The 12,331-nt window shown below is 47.9% G+C and overlaps 1 protein-coding gene across 3 annotated transcripts in view; it reads right to left on the bottom strand.

Annotated features, from left to right (window-relative positions):
- Window positions 1-1,759: 1,759 nt before the first annotated feature.
- LOC124037992 (anoctamin-8-like) overlaps window positions 1,760-12,331 on the bottom strand; it is a 62,644-nt gene continuing 52,072 nt past the window's right edge. For all 3 annotated transcript variants that reach the window (XM_046353321.1, XM_046353323.1, XM_046353324.1), the window contains exons 15-18: window positions 8,953-9,144; window positions 6,548-6,679; window positions 5,328-5,438; window positions 1,760-4,991 (exon numbers count right to left, since the gene is read on the bottom strand). In XM_046353321.1, the coding sequence (XP_046209277.1) occupies window positions 4,290-4,991; window positions 5,328-5,438; window positions 6,548-6,679; window positions 8,953-9,144 (1,137 nt within the window). In that variant the 3' untranslated portion in view covers window positions 1,760-4,289. The remainder of the gene's footprint in view (window positions 4,992-5,327; window positions 5,439-6,547; window positions 6,680-8,952; window positions 9,145-12,331) is intronic.

The raw sequence follows: 12,331 nt of genomic DNA, 5'->3' as shown, positions 1-12,331 counted from the left end.
CCCATTCAATAAAATACAGACGGTTCCGTATTTCACTGAAAGAATAAACTTTTTCCCCCCTCAAAATGATAGTTTCCGGATTTGACCATATTAATGACCAAAGGTTCGTATTTGTGTTTATTATATTATAAATCTATGATTTCATATTTGATAGAGCAGTCTGACTGTGGTAGAAGGCAGCAGCAGACTCGTAAAGCATTCAAACAGCATTTTACTGCGTTTGCCAGCTGCTCTTAGCAATGTTTGATGCACAGCTCTGTTTATGACTTCAAGCCTATCAATTCCCGAGATTAGGCTGGCAATACTAAAGTGCCTATAAGAACATCCAATAGTCAAAGATATATGAAATACAAATGGTATAGAGAGAAAGTCACCACATCATAATTCCTATAACTACAACCTAATAAAATGGGTTGATTAATCGCCATCTGCTTTTTTTGGTCCTCCAATAATCAGTATCGGTGTTGAAAAATCATAATCGGTCAGCCTCTAATCTGCTCTATATAATACATTTCTATACATTTCCTGTAACGTTGCACCATTCAGAACAGGCCCCAGACCTATGTTAATATTTACACTGCTCAACAAAATCACTGCTAATGTATTTTCCAGATGCTGCAATCGAAGTGAGTTGACTGTTGTCAGTGATGTTCCTTCTGTAGGTCTACTTGCCATCCTCGGACTTTGAAGCATAAAGACATGTTATGCTTCTACTAGACTGTTCTCAATACACATGCTACGCCTTGCCCTGTTTTATTGTGTATAAGATGGGTTGGCTGACAACATCATGCAAATTATGGGCGCACCTCGATGTGCCCGGAAGGTGCACGTTATGATTCTGAAAAGTCAGAAAAATTGCAACAATGAAAGAAGCTGCCTTGTAGGTGGCTTGTTTCAGCTCATATCTTGTTATTGAAGCCATGTCTTGTTTTGACTGATGTCATGTCTATGCCTATATGGCAAAGATTTGCTAGCTAGCGATACCAACAACTGTAAATATGCATTTGAGAGACAAGTGCTCATTGTGCAAATGTATTTGTTTTCAATAAACATTTGGAGATTGAATAGTTTACTTGTCAACAGTCTAAGCCAACCCCGTCTGTTTTGCCCCATAGATGCGTATGTGTCGAAACAACTAACCTATGTAGGTCAAATGTTATTTTCAGCTTCGCACAAAAAAAAGAAAAAAAGATTGAAAAGTAGACCGCTGCTGGAAACTAAGACATTGCAGTGCTTGAGGCATCTCTACAGACCAGGGTTCAATCCAAAGGCTGTGTCGCAGCTGGCCATGACCGGGAGACCTATGAGGTGGCGCACAATTGGCACACAGTTGTCCGTGTTAGGGGAGGGTTTGGCCAGCCGGGATGTCCTTGTCCTTGCGCTCTATAGCACGCGCTCTAGCAACTTCTTGTGGCAGGCCGGGCGCATGCACGCTGACTCGCGGTAGCAAACTGTAGGTGTTTCCTCTGACACATTGGTACGGCTGGCTTCCGGGTTAAAAGCGAGCAAAAGTAGCAGTGCGGCTTGACCGGGTCATGCTTCGAGAATGCATGGCTCTCGACCTTCGCCTCTCTCTCGGCGATGGGACAAGACTGTAACTACCAATTGGATATCTCAAAAATTGTGGAGAAAAATGAGTAAAAAGTACCCAAAAATTATAATACACATTTTTTTAAAGTTGTTTCCGTTATGTAATTGAAACAATGTAAATGTACATTTGTTTCATACTTTCATGTTTCAGGGAAGAATGAAACGAACATTTCAGTTTACATTTGTTTTATTATCTATTTTCAAATCTTACAAAAAATATGACAAAATAAAATAAATAATCCCATTTCCCAGCATTATATTTTTCTTGAAAATAAATATTTTTTTTATACAGTGGTACATTGGAAGAGAACATGACGTCTTGTCAGTGAGGCTGAATTTGTTTTTTAAAATTTAGTTAAGAGGTTTAAGGGAAGGGTTCTACATACTGGTAGCTGTACAGTACACCTGTACACCTCCACTTCACGGCATCAACAGCACTCCTCCCACAAGTCTCCAGAAAACATATGTTTTGGGACTGAGAGGGACCTTTTCATTATAAAGTTGGAGGAAATACATTCCTAGCGTGCAAGGAATGTGTTTGCTGGCCTCGTAAATGCTCGCCAGCTAGCTAACGCGTTTGCAATTCCTTTAGCGTTGCTTGCTGGCTAGCTACAGAGTTTAGCTGGCTAGTTAGCTACTGCCATCAGTTGTTGTGTTGGTATCATATTTGGCCTATTCCACCATTTGTAGAATGCATAATGGCATTTGAATGCAGCGTGGGATAAGGGAATCCGGACACGGTAGACACATTTAAATATAGGTGTAGACACGACGCATTCGTAATACCATGATCCAGAACTCTGATCGGATATTAAACTGAACTGTCAAGTCAACTGTCAAGTCTAAACACGGCCTCAATTCTCTTCTCGTAACCCTTGTAATATTTGTAACTGAGCAGTGCAATGATAGAACATCAAAAGGTAAACTCTTTCAGAGTACTTCCTTACAGTTAAAATACGTATAGTTGCATTGATACTGACATGAACCATTTCACTACTTCTAAGTAGCTCTGTCTGATAAAAGGGTCAACGTGTTTAGTGAGGTCAAAGGACATGGACGGCCACTGACCCAAGGCAGGCTGCATCTCGATGGTCTTACTAACATGGCCCGAGCTCCTCGTCTCCTTTCCATCATCGGCACTTATCTGAAAATACCGGACAGGTAAAAGCAACATGTTAGTTGCCTGCTGGGAATTTGCTTTAGCTTGTCCATTTCTTTCAGATCAGGGAAATAGAGGAAGCCATTCAGAACTACGAAGATACAACCTTTGGTTTTTCTTATAAAAGGAATTTAGAAATCTGGGATCTCCAGAAATGTAACTATGTTCTCACATGCCAGAAAGGTACTGCTTTGGCAACATCCCAAATGACATATGTCCCCAAAGACACAAGGTGGAAGTAAAATATATGTCAGCTCTCCAATGATTGGGATCATCAGCCATCCAGATGAAATAACAACAGCATCAGTATAAAATACTAGCGATAAAAAAAGCAAGTGTTTGCATATTGTGAGGTTGTGTTATGAGCCAGGCTGGTATGGTCCTTCCTTCCACCTGCAGAACAAGCTCTGCTGTCTCAGTGCAGTACTTCTGGGTTTAGTGCAAATGTTCTCTCTTTCTATCTCACTAATCTAGTCAGATCTTTGTGTTGAAATGGAGTGCCAGGATTAGTATACTGTCTATAATGTGTCTCTCTACCGGCTTGAATGGGGAGATATTAGAATGGCACACAGTAGACTACAGTAACCCAAACTCTCCATAGCACATACTGTATACTGTCTAGTCGACACACAGATTCATGTCAACATCCTGTGGCATCTTCCTTCATCGGACTCTCAGTTTCCTGGGCAGGCATCAGTCAAAACAACTGTCATTCTCTCCCTCTCTTTCTTTTCCTCTCTCCCTAGAACACATACTGATACAAGGCAGTATGTGTTGGTTGTCTTTTATCAAACGACTTTCATCTTGGCCTTTCACAACATCCACTCTCACTGTCAGACATACACTTCAGATATTCCTGTTGTTTTCTTGGGAGGTATATACTAAGCTCGGGTGGTTCTTTTTGCTTTGTAAATAAAGCTCATAGCACTTCATGTATGTCTTTAAATGGGAGATGAGGCGGATGAGAATGAACTTGACGTGTTTTGCAGTACTGCTCAAATTTTAAACACTGATTGATATTGCACGGCTAGCAAAGCAGCTTCGTTTAAGTAGAAAAGCTGATAGGCCTTCATAGTTCAAAATTTGTAAGAGCTCAGGCGACCATTTTGTGGATGCTACGAAAGGTCTCATTATGCCTTTGATAAATGTTTTTCCTTCTCTCCCCCAAAACTAGGCTATTATGTTTCAGTGGCAAGCTGGCCACCAAGACTATTTACATTTTCAGATGAGAATAAATCAAGATAAACTGCTCTCCCTTTTCCCCCCCAAAAGTTTTAGAAACACAGCTCATGCCATGTCTATATGTATTGCAGACAAAAGTGAGGTATGTGTGTGTCTCTATACGCGCACGGGTTATGTTTTCATCATCATCGCCATCAGCCCATTCCCCTCACAGCCTCTAGGCAGTGTCTACATACACAACCTCAGACAGCATGGAGAGGCTTGGCCTTTTCACCCCACTTATTTTGTCCTTGTAGTAGATATATCAAGTTAAGTTCTCACAGCAGTTTATTATCTCTTTCCAAAGAGAGACTAGACTTTACGGTCCGGGGGAGTCTGTGTGGCGTTCGTTCTCCCCTGCGTCCCCTCCAGGTGAACGGCTCTCGCCCGTCACCCCATTCAGGTCAGACTTGGTGAGCTGTTTGTCAGACACCTGGGACCCCTCTCCTGGTCGGGGTAACTGGGTCCCATTCACACAGGAGCCCCCCTCCGACTTCCCAAAGTTAAACAGTTTCCCCGGGTTGAATGACTTGCTTGGCGACTGAGACCACTCCTGGTGACCACTTGGGACGGTCGCAGACATCGCGTTATTCGTTGCCGTGGCTGCCGCCACTGCAGCAGCAGTCGCTGCCGCTTCCTTCTTATTCTCGGGCGACTTGAGGAACTTGAAGCTGAGGAACCCGGGGAGCTTGGGTTCGTTTGCGGTGAGAGACTGAGGGGGGCGCGCGCTGCCGGAGGAGAACTTGTTCTGTAAGGGGATGATTTGTTTGAGCTTCATCACGTTGTTGTCGGCCAAGAGGGAGCTGGGCCTCTTGGGCTTGTCCCCCACTCCACCCCCCCCAGTGCGGGACTTCCCCCTATGGCTCTTGTCGTGGTGGTGGTCTCCCCCAGAGGAGTCCTTCCCCTCATCTCTCTCCCTTTCCCTGCGAGCCTGATACTCCGCCTGCCTCTGCCTCTCCTCCTCCTCTCTCTTCCTCCTCTGTAGCTGTTGATAGTGTTGCTGTGCTTGCCGCTCGTGCCTCTGTAGGGAGAGAAACAACCGTTACCACAACTCATACAGTCACAGTCTGACAAAACCGTGCGCACTCTGAACCGAGAAACTATCTATTCACTCTTCACCTCTACCAGGTACAGCCAGAAGAGGATGGTTTCTTTTCTGGGGAGTTTTCCTACCCAATGTGCATCTGCCTGCTCTTTGAGCTCTAGGCCGGGTTACTGTATCACTTTGGGTTACTGGGTCACTTTGTGACAACTGGTGATATAAAAAGGGCTTTCTAAATCAATTTGATTGATTATTGATTGATTGATACAATGAACTCCTCACAACACCAATATGATTCAGGCATGGACAATTTACCTTAAAGGCCTCCCTGCGTTGGTACTCCAGTTTTGCTATCTTCTCTCCTACCCAGCTGGGGATATCTGGGATCGCTACGTGAATGATGTACTTCAGCAGGATGGCAAAGTGCTGAGAGAGAGCGAGCAAGAGAGAACGTTATAACATTTTAAAAAACAGGCTGGTCAGGCCTTTTGAGTTAGCAGGCCCAAGCCAGAGAGCTGTTTACTGGCTGCAGTGCTGTGTTGTGTTTATTTAGCATGTTGAGACTGTCCTATCCTGTCCACCCCACTCCCTCCCCTTTTTACCTCACCACCGGGAGTGTGACAGAGTGGTGGAGATGTCCAGATATCATGTAACACTTGAGCTTTCTTACAGGTACGTACAGTCTCTGGCTAAGAGTAGGGTTCACATCACATCACCTGCCCTGTCAACAACCACAGAAGTAGCCAGGAATGATCCGCCTCGTTTCACACTTACTCATTTTTACTGCTATGGGCACTTAGTTGAATAGCTGAAAGCTGCCTCAGAGAAGGATACATTTCATTGAGGTAGCTGTGGCAAGCTTCAAAATAGTATTTCCTGTTTCTAAGCTTTCATAGGGGCTTAAGACACACCTGCTGCTGACTAGTGAGCAGGACTAGCTTCAACATGGTAGATACCGTTCGAACGAAAATCCCTTCTCTGGGATGTAAAACAACTTTGACACCTTTACTTACGAAAGATTTCAATAAAATGAGGAAGTTAATATGAAATTGCAAATGACATGCCCAGCAGTCTCCGAAATATTTGTCATATTTATTATTTTGACTTCATTTTAATCTCATCTGAAAGCCTGCTAGTATACTGCACACCGAGGACGGCTTGATGCCAAAACGCATTGGTGCAGCTGCAGGTCATAATAAACATTTGAAATGTGTCTTGGAAGACGCTACTATGACTACAGCTCACCGAGGTGACTTTTAAAGAGACACGTCTATAAGGCCTGCTGGGCCGCTGTCAAATTGAGAGGTTGAGCTGCTGATCAGTTGACCAGCCATATATCCTCCCCTCAACTATTAGAAGACTTCAATCAAATCTGACTCTGGATCAGTGCTGAGTGTTAGTCTACCTCCTACAAAATCCATATTTAAACCCTGCCAACACTGAAACAGAGTGAGACTCAAAAACCCAATCAGCCAACTGAGCTAAAGCCTAGGCATTAGCTGATGTCAGGTGTGTTACTGTAGTAGAGTCTGTACTTCGAGGATGACAATGGAGATGATGGCCATCTCAGGGCTGAGCCAGGGGAAGAGTCGCTGCAGCTGACCACACTGACCAATCAGGTAACAGTTGACTATGATGGCGATTAGACCCATGGCTTCCATTGCTGTCTGCGGAGAGAGCGAGAGAGACACACACACACACAACAGACAGGCTTACTGTATTTACATGCAATATAATACATGCTTTCAAAGCTAACACAGGGTAAATTCATGATTAGGTTTATACTAAAGGACAGCGCTCTGTTTATGAAATATTAGTGCTGGGCTGCAGTAAAAGCCTGTGAACACTGTGGCTTTCCATAACCAGTCCCCCGTTCCCTCTGCCGGTATTAGCACTGTCTTTTATTCCTACCTGTCACTGTCCCTTAGTCCAACCTGTCCTTGTCATTGTCCCTCAGTCCTACATGTGCCGTCGCTCAGTACTACCTGTCGCGCAGTCCTACGTTCCACTGTCCGTCCCTCAGTACTACCTGTCGCGCAGTCCTACGTTCCACTGTCCGTCCCTCAGTACTACCTGTCGCGCAGTCCTACGTTCCACTGTCCGTCCCTCAGTCCTACCTGTCCCTCAGTCCTCCCTGCCACTGTCCCTCAGTCATATATGTCACTGTCCCTCAGTTCTACCTGCCACTGACCCTCAGTCCTACCTGTTCCTCAGTTCTACTTGCCAGTGTCCCTCAGTTCTACCCGTCACTCAGTCCTACCTGTTCCTCAGTTCTACTTGCCAGTGTCCCTCAGTTCTACCCGTCACTCAGTCCTACCCGGCCTGTCCCTCAGTCCTACCCGGCCTGTCCCTCAGTCCTACCCGGCCTGTCCCTCAGTCCTACCCTACCCGTCCCTCAGTCCTACCCTACCCGTCCCTCAGTCCTACCCTACCCGTCCCTCAGTCCTACCCTACCCGTCCCTCAGTCCTACCCGTCCCTCAGTCCTACCCGTCCCTCAGTCCTACCCGTCCCTCAGTCCTACCCGTCCCTCAGTCCTACCCGTCCCTCAGTCCTACCTGTCCCTCAGTCCTACCTGTCCCTCAGTCCTACCTGTCCCTCAGTCCTACCTGTCCCTCAGTCCTACCTGTCCCTCAGTCCTACCCGTCCCTCAGTCCTACCCGTCCCTCAGTCCTACCCGTCCCTCAGTCCTACCCGTCCCTCAGTCCTACCCGTCCCTCAGTCCTACCCGTCCCTCAGTCCTACCCGTCCCTCAGTCCTACCCGTCCCTCAGTCCTACCCGTCCCTCAGTCCTACCCGTCCCTCAGTCCTACCCGTCCCTCAGTCCTACATGTCCCTCAGTCCTACATGTCCCTCAGTCCTACATGTCACTGTCCCTTAGTCCTACATGTCACTGTCCCTTAGTCCTACATGTCACTGTCCCTTAGTCCTACATGTCACTGTCCCTTAGTCCTACATGTCACTGTCCCTTAGTCCTACATGTCACTGTCCCTTAGTCCTACATGTCACTGTCCCTTAGTCCTACATGTCACTGTCCCTTAGTCCTACATGTCACTGTCCCTTAGTCCTACTTGTCATTGTCCCTCAGTTCTACCATCCTGTCCCTCAGTTCTACCATCCTGTCCCTCAGTCCTACCTGCCACTGACCCTCAGTCCTACCTGTCCCTCAGTCCTACCATCCCGTCCCTCAGTCCTACCTGCCACTGACCCTCAGTCCTACCTGCCACTGACCCTCAGTCCTACCTGCCACTGACCCTCAGTCCTACCTGTCCCTCAGTCCTACCTGTCCCTCAGTCCTACCTGTCCCTCAGTCATATATGTCACTGTCCCTCAGTCATATATGTCATTGTCCCTCAGTTCTACCTGCCACTGACCCTCAGTCCTACCTGTCCCTCAGTCCTGCCAGTGTCCCTCAGTCCTGCCAGTGTCCCTCAGTCCTACCTGCCAGTGTCCCTCAGTCCTACCTGCCAGTGTCCTCAGTCCTACCTGCCAGTGTCCCTCAGTCCTACCTGCCAGTGTCCCTCAGTCCTACCTGCCAGTGTCCCTCAGTCCTACCTGCCAGTGTCCCTCAGTCCTACCTGCCAGTGTCCCTCAGTCCTACCTGCCAGTGTCCCTCAGTCCTACCTGCCAGTGTCCCTCAGTCCTACCTGCCAGTGTCCCTCAGTCCTACCTGCCAGTGTCCCTCAGTCCTACCTGCCAGTGTCCCTCAGTCCTACCTGCCAGTGTCCCTCAGTCCTACCTGCCAGTGTCCCTCAGTCCTACCTGCCAGTGTCCCTCAGTCCTACCTGCCAGTGTCCCTCAGTCCTACCTGCCAGTGTCCCTCAGTCCTACCTGTACTTCAGTCCTACCTGCCACTGTCCCTAAGTATCATTTCTACTTTTTTTTGTAAGTTCTTTCAATTTGACATTATATTAAGTACTGAGCTTGAACAGACTGTTCTACCTGCCACTGTCCGATGCTCTCCACCCTCTGACCAAAGGGCCTCTGCAGGCCGGTACAGAGCTTTAAGGCGTCGCTGCGGATCTCTATGATGTTGTTAATGAGAGCACACATGGCCGCCAAGGGGAAGGCTGAGGAGAAGAGAACCACATAGCCAAACTGGACAAACATCTCCTGGTAGTCCTGGAAGGTGTCCTGGAAGGGACAAAATACACAACAGACACTGTCAGCACTGTGACATGGATAGATGATTATCACAGTGTTTAATAGCTGTTCCGGTTCCGGTTGGAGCGAGTGGTCGCATCTGCACGTCGCTCCAACGGGTAGTATAACTTTTTCATTATATTTCATTATATCACAACGGTTTGATTTGTCTTATCTTAGCAATTTCTTCTCAGCTAGCTACATAGCCGTCTTTGTATCAAAGATAATTGCGTAATTATCGTGTCCTAACGTAGTCTTCACTAGCCAGCTAGCTAACGTCCACTGATTAGCTGCACTGAGAAACTTTTACACTCAACTGAACGACTTGATTAGTTTAGTGTTAGCTACCTACATAGCTGTCTTTGCTGTCTTCGTATCATCGTATCATCGTATCCAAGATAATTGTGTTGTTTAGGTTTAGAGTGTGTAGTCTTAGAGTGATTATCTTAATTTACCGAGGTTAGCTAGCCAGCTATTTGTCGTCCTTAACGTAGGTGACTCTGCTAGCTAGCCAACAGCTAGCCAACGCTAGCCAACGTCTTCTGTATAGAACTCAACTACCCGGTCGCATTCACAGGTTGTATCACATTTTCACTTCATTTCATTACAGTACAACGGTTTGATTTGTTTGATCGTAGCTAGCTACTTAGCTAGCTACATAGCCGTCTTTGTATCAAAGATAATTGTGTAGTCTAGAGCGATTTTCTAGGTTCGCTAGCCATCTATTGTCGTTCTTTTAACGCAACGTAACGTAAACAACACTGCTAGCTAGCCTGCTAGCCCCCGAATAGCAACACTGCAGAAACTATTACACTCAACGGAATGACTTGATTAGTGTAGTGTCAACAACGCACCCACTGCCAGCTGGCCTACTTCAGCAGTACTGTATCATTTTAATCATTTTAGTCAATAAGATTCTTGCTACGTAGCTTAACTTTCTGAACATTCGAGACGTGTAGTCCACTTGTCATTCCAATCTCCTTTGCATTAGCGTAGCCTCTTCTGTAGCCTGTCAACTATGTGTCTGTTTATCCCTGTTCTCTCCTCTCTGCACAGACCATACAAACGCTCCTCACCTGGCCACCCTACTCTGGTGGTCCCAGCGCGCACGACCCACGTGGAGTTCCAGGTCTCCGGTAGCCTCTGGAACTGCCAATCTGCGGTCAACAAGGCAGAGTTCATCTCAGCCTATGCCTCCCTCCAGTCCTCGACTTCTTGGCACTGACGGAAACATGGATCACCACAGACAACACTGCTACTCCTACTGCTCTCTCTTCGTCCGCCCACGTGTTCTCGCACACCCCGAGAGCATCTGGTCAGCGGGGTGGTGGCACCGGGATCCTCATCTCTCCCAAGTGGTCATTCTCTCTTTCTCCCCTTACCCATCTGTCTATCGCCTCCTTTGAATTCCATGCTGTCACAGTTACTAGCCCTTTCAAGCTTAACATCCTTATCATTTATCGCCCTCCAGGTTCCCTCGGAGAGTTCATCAATGAGCTTGATGCCTTGATAAGCTCCTTTCCTGAGGACGGCTCACCTCTCACAGTTCTGGGCGACTTTAACCTCCCCACGTCTACCTTTGACTCTTTCCTCTCTGCCTCCTTCTTTCCACTCCTCTCCTCTTTTGACCTCACCCTCTCACCTTCCCCCCTACTCACAAGGCAGGCAATACGCTCGACCTCATCTTTACTAGATGCTGTTCTTCCACTAACCTCACTGCAACTCCCCTCCAAGTCTCCGACCACTGCCTTGTATCCTTTTCCCTCTCGCTCTCATCCAACACCTCCCACACTGCCCCTACTCGGATGGTATCGCGCCGTCCCAACCTTCGCTCTCTCTCCCCCGCTACTCTCTCCTCTTCCATCCTATCATCTCTTCCCTCCGCTCAAACCTTCTCCCACCTATCTCCTGATTCTGCCTCCTCAACCCTCCTCTCCTCCCTCTCTGCATCCCTTGACTCTCTATGTCCCCTATCCTCCAGGCCGGCTCGGTCCTCCCCTCCCGCTCCGTGGCTCGATGACTCATTGCGAGCTCACAGAACAGGGCTCCGGGCAGCCGAGCGGAAATGGAGGAAAACTCGCCTCCCTGCGGACCTGGCATCCTTTCACTCCCTCCTCTCTACATTTTCCTCCTCTGTCTCTGCTGCTAAAGCCACTTTCTACCACGCTAAATTCCAAGCATCTGCCTCTAACCCTAGGAAGCTCTTTGCCACCTTCTCCTCCCTCCTGAATCCTCCGCCCCCTCCCCCCTCCTCCCTCTCTGCAGATGACTTCGTCAACCATTTTGAAAAGAAGGTCGACGACATCCGATCCTCGTTTGCTAAGTCAAACGACACCGCTGGTTCTGCTCACACTGCCCTACCCTGTGCTCTGACCTCTTTCTCCCTCTCTCTCCAGATGAAATCTCGCGTCTTGTGACGGCCGGCCGCCCAACAACCTGCCCGCTTGACCCTATCCCCTCCTCTCTTCTCCAGACCATTTCCGGAGACCTTCTCCCTTACCTCACCTCGCTCATCAACTCATCCCTGACCGTTGGCTACGTCCCTTCCGTCTTCAAGAGAGCGAGAGTTGCACCCCTTCTGAAAAAACCTACACTCGATCCCTCCGATGTCAACAATTACAGACCAGTATCCCTTCTTTCTTTTCTCTCCAAAACTCTTGAACGTGCCGTCCTTGGCCAGCTCTCCCGCTATCTCTCTCTGAATGACCTTCTTGATCCAAATCAGTCAGGTTTCAAGACTAGTCATTCAACTGAGACTGCTCTCCTCTGTATCACGGAGGCGCTCCGCACTGCTAAAGCTAACTCTCTCTCCTCTGCTCTCATCCTTCTAGATCTATCGGCTGCCTTCGATACTGTGAACCATCAGATCCTCCCTCTCCACCCTCTCCGAGTTGGGCATCTCCGGCGCGGCCCACGCTTGGATTGCGTCCTACCTGACAGGTCGCTCCTACCAGGTGGCGTGGCGAGAATCTGTCTCCTCACCACGCGCTCACCACTGGTGTCCCCCAGGGCTCTGTTCTTGGCCCTCTCCTATTCTCGCTATACACCAAGTCACTTGGCTCTGTCATAACCTCACATGGTCTCTCTTATCATTGCTATGCAGACGACACACAATTAATCTTCTCCTTTCCCCCTTCTGATGACCAGGTGGCGAATCGCATCTCTGCATGTCTGGCAG

This window comes from Oncorhynchus gorbuscha, linkage group LG06 (genome assembly GCF_021184085.1).
Source record: "Oncorhynchus gorbuscha isolate QuinsamMale2020 ecotype Even-year linkage group LG06, OgorEven_v1.0, whole genome shotgun sequence".
Classification (NCBI taxonomy): Eukaryota; Metazoa; Chordata; class Actinopteri; order Salmoniformes; family Salmonidae; genus Oncorhynchus; species Oncorhynchus gorbuscha.
Note: the sequence above shows the minus strand (reverse complement) of the source record. Positions and strands in the feature narration are given on the sequence as shown.